At 41.8% G+C, this 6774-nt stretch overlaps 1 protein-coding gene across 1 annotated transcript in view; it reads right to left on the bottom strand.

The window, feature by feature from the left end:
- Nucleotides 1-292: 292 nt before the first annotated feature.
- The window catches only part of TMPRSS12 (transmembrane serine protease 12), a 79673-nt gene continuing 73191 nt past the window's right edge, over nucleotides 293-6774 (bottom strand). Inside the window, exon 9 of the mRNA XM_069759884.1 lies at nucleotides 293-621. Coding sequence (XP_069615985.1) covers nucleotides 358-621 — 264 coding nt within the window. The 3' untranslated portion in view covers nucleotides 293-357. The remainder of the gene's footprint in view (nucleotides 622-6774) is intronic.

The following is a 6774-nucleotide window of genomic DNA, read 5'->3' as shown; positions in this document are numbered from 1 at the left end:
TCTGTGTCCCCAATGAAGCGATTGAGAAAAATTAATTTAAAAAAAGTAAAACGTGTTCTAATGAATCATTTACATTTTAATGAATACATAAAAAACTATAGAATTTGTGAAATAAGAACTAAAATGCAATCTCTTGTGTACAGATATCAAATATGAATTTGCACTATAATAAAATATAATCCAGGACGAGCATGTTCTGTTCAGGCACATTTTTGCAGATGTAAAAAATGATCATGAATAAATGAAATAAAACGCTTTTTTTTTAGATTAGAATAACAAACAAAGGTCTGTCTTGTTGTACAGGGCCCTTGATCTTTATTGCCTGTAGTCTTGATGATTCTCTGCTGTTCATACATTTTACAGAAATAATGTTAAAAGCATAGCATTTATAATGCAGATCTTTATGGCACTCAGAAGACGTCTTGCATCGTGGATCCCACCGTCTATACGGTCTGCAGCGTTCGCCATTTGCATCGCAATCCAGTCTTCAAAATTTTCTACTCGTGTGTAGACACCTGGATATTTGGCCTCAGCACAACCATATCCAAAGCTTGTGATGCCAAACTGGTAGAAGCGCTGAACCTCCCCTATATAACAGACGAAAGGTCCTCCACTATCTCCCTACAATATAACAGTGAAAGTTCAGTGTTACCCCCAGTGACTGAATACTCAGGTCCTATACACAAGCAAGCAGAGCTGAACTCAGAGGACAGTGCTTCATAGTGCTTATACACACGGCAATGTCAATCACACCAAGGTGGTTTTACTGGGAAAAATAAGGTGTTCACACTAGACATGTAGGTTCCTGGCAAACCAGAGATCGCCTTGACGTTGGCTGCTGGGCAAAATTGCCCAAATGATGTGCTAAGTATCTCCATTTTTTCTTATTATCTGGAACAGTAATCCTATTCATATTTACATGCTTCAGCGCTACAGAGTACAACTTTATTTGATTGTTATGTACACGGATGGCTACGCTTTGTTTGCACCTGTGCACACCAGTTTCCTGTTTTGAAGTGCCAGTCAGTCTTTTGCTATTTATGGCTATATACAAGGTTTGCTATCTCGGAATGCAAAAAGAGTTCTCATTCACTGACATCAAACCTACATGAGACTGGTTAGGTAAAACAATTTATTTCTGCACTGACGTTACATATTGTGTGTGATCTGTCAGCAGTTTGTTGGAGTAGGTAGAGCTAAGCCGATTTGTATTATTTTCGTTTAAATGCCTCCTTTTTATATGGACAAAGCCAGTCGTTGGTCTACTTAAGTCAATCAATATCTACAGTAGTGTTCAAAATAATAGCAGTGTGTTAAAAAACATGATTTAATCACAAAATCTTAATAATGGTTTTTATTACCAGCATTGGGAACATTGCACACTGTTTTCTAATTCAAAACATGAAGAAAAATGTACATAATTTTAACTACTTTACAGAAAATAAAAAATGAACATTGGGCTGTTAAAAAAAAAAAAAAAAAATAGCAGTGTCTGCATTTGTCTTTAAAAACTCACACTATGTACTATTTTTTTGGAGGATTGAGCATTCACTAAGGCTAGGTTCCCATTGCGTTAATGGGAACGCGCTAACGGACAGCGTTGCACGGCGAAATTAACGCCGTGCAACGCGTCCGTTAGCGCGCCCATTCACGGCAATGGGAACGCGCAGCGCTAGCGCGTGCCATGTTCGGCACGCGCTAGCGACGCGCCGGTGTTTTGTGGCGCGCCGCGGACGCTGCTTGCAGTGTCCGAGGCGCGCCCGCGGTCCGTTCCCCGCTCTCGCAGATCGGGGATCTGCGAGAGCGGGGACGTTACCGCGGCCCCGGTAAAAACATTGCGTTAGCACAATCTGCTAGCGCTAAACGGATTGCACTAACGCAATGTGACCCTAGCCTAACCTAATATTTAGTTGTTACGCACAGTCTTTTAGAACTGCCTAACATCTATGTTGCAGAGAGTCGGCCAACTTCTGGCACCTGTCAGCTGTTATTCCAGCCCAGGATGCTTGGACTACATCGCACAATTTTTGGGGCATTTGTTGGCTTTGCCTCAGAAACTACATTTTTGATGTCACCTCACAAATGTTCTATCGGATTAAGGTCCGGGGATTGGGCTGGCCACTTCATTACCTCAATAAATTTGTAGGACTGGAACCAAGATTTTGCTCGTTCACAAATGTGTTTACGGTTGATATCTTCTTGAGACAGCCATTTCTAGGGCATATCCTCATCAGTGTAAGGCAACATGACCTCTTCAAGTATTTTAATATATGCAAACTGGTCCATGACCCCTGGTATGCGGTAAATAGGTCTGGCACCATAGTAAGAGAACCATGCCCATATCATGATGCTTGCTCCACCATGCGTCACTGTCTTCAGAGTGTACTTTGGCTTGAATGTAGAGTTTGGGGTCATCTGACGAACAGTCTGCGACTCTTGGACCCAAAAACAACAATTTTACTTTCATCAGTCAACAAAATGTTTCTCCATTTCTTTCTAGGCAAGGTAATGTGTTCTGTGGCAAATTTTATCCACTTCTGTGCATGCCTTTTTTTTTTTTTACACAGTGGGACTTCTTGCTAAGAGATTACCTTCACACAGGCGTCTTCTAACTGTCACAGTACTCACATTGCAAATTGAGATTCTGGTTTGGCTTAGTCATGTGACAAGGCTCGTTAAAGGGTCGACATTGACTGTTAGGATTGCTACTTTCAATAGGTGGCACTAGAGTTCTAGCCCTCTTCCTCTCTGATGAGACAATTTGCACAGTACTCACAGGTAACTTGAGACGGTCTTTCATCATCCTGGAGCTGATCACTGGCTGAGCCTTTGCCATTCTGGCTACTCTTCCATCCATTCAAATGGTAGTCTTCAGTTTTCTTCCACGTCTCTCTGGTTTGGCTTTCCATTTTAAAGCATTGGAGATCATTTTAGCTGAACAGCCCATCATTGTCTTGCACTCCTTTATAAATTTTACCCTCTCCAACTTTTTAATAAAAGAATGCTGGTCTTCTGAACAATGTCTCGAACGACCCATATTTCTCAGGCTTTCAAGGAGAAATGCATCTACAACATGTCCTGGCTTCACCCTTAACCCTGCTGTTCTGTTCGGTCTGGGGAGACCTATTTTGAACTTTGGTATTTTTTGGGGTGTTCAAGATGCGGTTCTGAAACTTGTGGTTGATTGACTTAAATGAGGATAGGTCGGTCGGCCACGGGTTTCAGAGCCGCATCTTGAATATTTTAAAGAATATTGAAGTTCAAAGTCGGTCATTTTTGACCAACAGAACAGCAGGGTTAAATAAAGACCACCTGATTCACACCTGTTACTTCACAGGATGATTGACCTCACTAATTGAACTCCATACTATTATTTTCAACATCTCACTTTCAATTAATTATTCTGATACACAGACTCAAAAACATACAGCTCATGAATGCTAAGTCTGTTGGTTTTCTTAGAATCTACTGCACCAACTGGTAAATTGTTTGAGATGTGGTAATATAATTTATACCAAGAACAGTGATTAAAATGGTTAGTCATATTGGACTGCTATTATTTTGAACTCTGCTATAAGTATTCAGTCATAGTACGCACGGGAGTCTTAAGCCACATACACATGTTGTGTATTTGGTGAGGGTTTTTTTTACCTCAGTATTTTTAAGCCAACATCAGGAGTGCAACAGTCAGAGGAAAAGTGTAGAAATGTGCACCATTTCAATATTTTTCACCCACTACTGGTTTTAGCTTTTGTAAAGGGATGGCGCAGGAGAGACCACTCAGATACCTCCACTGCTACCAATTGATTGACCAGGAGGGTCATTACTGAACCACCCACGCTGTTATCTTTTTGTCACAAACAGCCCTCTGCTGTAACCTATCGTCTGGACAATTACGCAATTGACCAACGTTTAACGGAGGAGGCTATGGCTGTTTCCACTCAGGCCGGCTATTGGGAAACTAACAGTGAGCGTATGGTTTATACACTTCCGATTCCCATGCACGGAATATGCGTATATCTACTAACTCCACGATAATCCAAGAACTACTCACTGCCACCACCGATTGTTTTTTTAAACACAGGCCGACTGGACACCTGGTTCTGGTAGTGTATGACTTCGGGGGGAGGTTTACAGAACAAAAGGAAGAGAACTATTACATTTTATTTTTAATCCAGAATGAGAGGCAGTGTTTATAAAAATATACAATAGATTTTACAAATGGGACAAAACAATACATTTTATATAAAATAAAATGGATTACGGATGGAAGAAAGGCAATTCCGAGAGCTAAACAGGAAAGGGTTATTTACAGTTAGATCAGTCAGAAGGTGGAATGCCCTACCACAAGAGGTAGTAGTGGTAGACACTATAACAGCTTTTAAAAAGGGCTGGTTGATTTCCTCAGTACACATAACATTGGGGGTTATAGTTAATTTAGTGACAAAATGAACAATTGGTGGAGAAAGGCTGAACTTGAGGACCTAGGTCTTTTTTCAACCTATGTAACTGGTCACAGAAATGGCTTAGGTAGCAGATGGAAGCAATCTGACTGAAAATGTCTGGTTAACGTGGATCAAGTCTACATTAATATATATATATATATATATATCTTCCTTGGCATTAATCACAATTCGCCTTGACCTTTTATCAGCACCTAAGTTACATCCACACACCCGCCCGTCTTGCTGACCTCACATGGGCCGGGTTGTGGGATTTTATGAAAATAAAAGCCCTTCAGGATTTTATGAAATTCCCAACATTAACAATATCTTCACTCCTGAAGTTCAAGATCGTCACCATATTTTTTATCTGGATTTTACCTTTACCCAGAGACCAAACTTGACATGGCTGTTGTCAGTGATCTGGCCACTCCTGATTTGGAGCTTATAGGCAGGTGTCACTTTTTATGAAAAAATATGCATATTCTTCACCGATTAGTCGTGAAATTGAAAATGTATCATGAAGGTATAATCTAGCTCAAAACAACAGTTCTTAGTCTTTCATGCAACTGTTGTTCGAAACGCGTCTGCCCACATTACATTCCCATATGGAGGTTGTTATTTTTTAAGATATGCAACTTTTTATGAAAGATATTTTTCTAATAAAGATTTTAAAAACATTTTTAAAGGACCTTTCTGGGCTGGATTATACCTTCATTATTCACTTATTCCTGCTACACTGCAGCTTCCTTGCTTGGATACTGGGACCGATAGATGGGTGAGCTGACTTTCTATATTTTTCTTATTGAAAATGTATGTCCCATTAATATCAGATCTATACATACCCCAATATTCAGAACTTTCCTCCAGAGACACAAAGTCTGGGGTGGAAGTTCTTTAATTATAGCAGCTCATTCTGGAGAGAGCATCCTGCCCCTTCTCTAATCAAACACCAAACTTCATCACAATAGGTATCTTGTCTTCATTACCTGTCCCCAACATGGAGTCTGGGCTTCAAAAGGAATTTTAATTAGATTTGTCACTTCCCAGCTATACGAAATTTCCTACTTCCATATGTCTATTGTGTAATTCTACAACCAGGAGGTTTAGAATGTAAGCTCTTTTTCCTACTGGAAATCTTGTGAAAGAGGAGAAGGGAGGGAGGTGAATGCCCCCTCAATAGCATGGCTTTAGGGATTTTAATGTTTTCTATGACAGCTTACAAATACTGAGGTAAGAAACTCACCAAATACTCAACGTGTTCACGTGGCCTATAGCATAAAAAAGTGGTTAGACTAAAGGCCCCTTCACATTTAGCGACGCTGCAGCGATACCGACAACGATCCGGATCGCTGCAGCGTCGCTGTTTGGTCGCTGGAGAGCTGTCACACAGACCGCTCTCCAGCGACCAACGATGCCGGTAACCAGGGTAAACATCGGGTAACTAAGCGCAGGGCCGCGCTTAGTAACCCGATGTTTACCCTGGTTACCATGCTAAAAGTAAAAAAAAACAAACACTACATACTTACCTACCGCTGTCTGTCCTCCAGCGCTGCGCTCTGCTTCTCTGCTCTCCTCTTGTACTGTCTGGGAGCCGGAAAGCAGAGCGGTGACGTCACCGCTCTGCTTTCCGGCTCACAGCCAGTACAGGAGGAGTGCAGAGCACAGCGCTGGAGGACAGACAGCGGTAGGTAAGTATGTAGTGTTTGTTTTTTTTTACTTTTAGCATGGTAACCAGGGTAAACATCGGGTTACTAAGCGCGGCCCTGCGCTTAGTTACCCGATGTTTACCCTGGTTACCAGTGAAGACATCGCTGGATCGGTGTCACACACGCCGATCCAGCGATGTCTCCAGGGAGTCCAGCGACGAAATAAAGTTCTGGACTTTATTCAGCGACCAACGATCTCCCAGCAGGGGCCTGATCGTTGGTCGCTGTCACACATAACGATTTCATTAACGATATCGTTGCTACGTCACAAATAGCAACGATATCGTTAACAATATCGTTATGTGTGAAGGTACCTTAAGGGAGCATGTAGGAGTCAGACTAGTGATGAGCGAGTGTACTCGTTGCTCGGGTTTTCCCGAGCACGCTCGGGTGACCTCCGAGTATTTATGACTGCTCGGAGATTTAGTTTTCATCGCAGCACCTGAATGATTTACAGCTATTAGCCAGGATGAGTACATGTGGGGATTCCCTAGCAACCAGGCAAATTGTTCTCGTTGTTCGGCCCAGCCAAGGTGTAAGAATTGGGTGTTCATGTAATGCTGCATGAACCGGTTGGCAGCCTAAGTATGTAACAGTACAGACATAGAGGGCTATTAAATGCA

Source organism: Ranitomeya imitator, chromosome 3 (genome assembly GCF_032444005.1).
Source record: "Ranitomeya imitator isolate aRanImi1 chromosome 3, aRanImi1.pri, whole genome shotgun sequence".
Classification (NCBI taxonomy): domain Eukaryota; kingdom Metazoa; phylum Chordata; class Amphibia; order Anura; family Dendrobatidae; genus Ranitomeya; species Ranitomeya imitator.
This window is presented reverse-complemented; position numbering and strand designations above follow the sequence as displayed.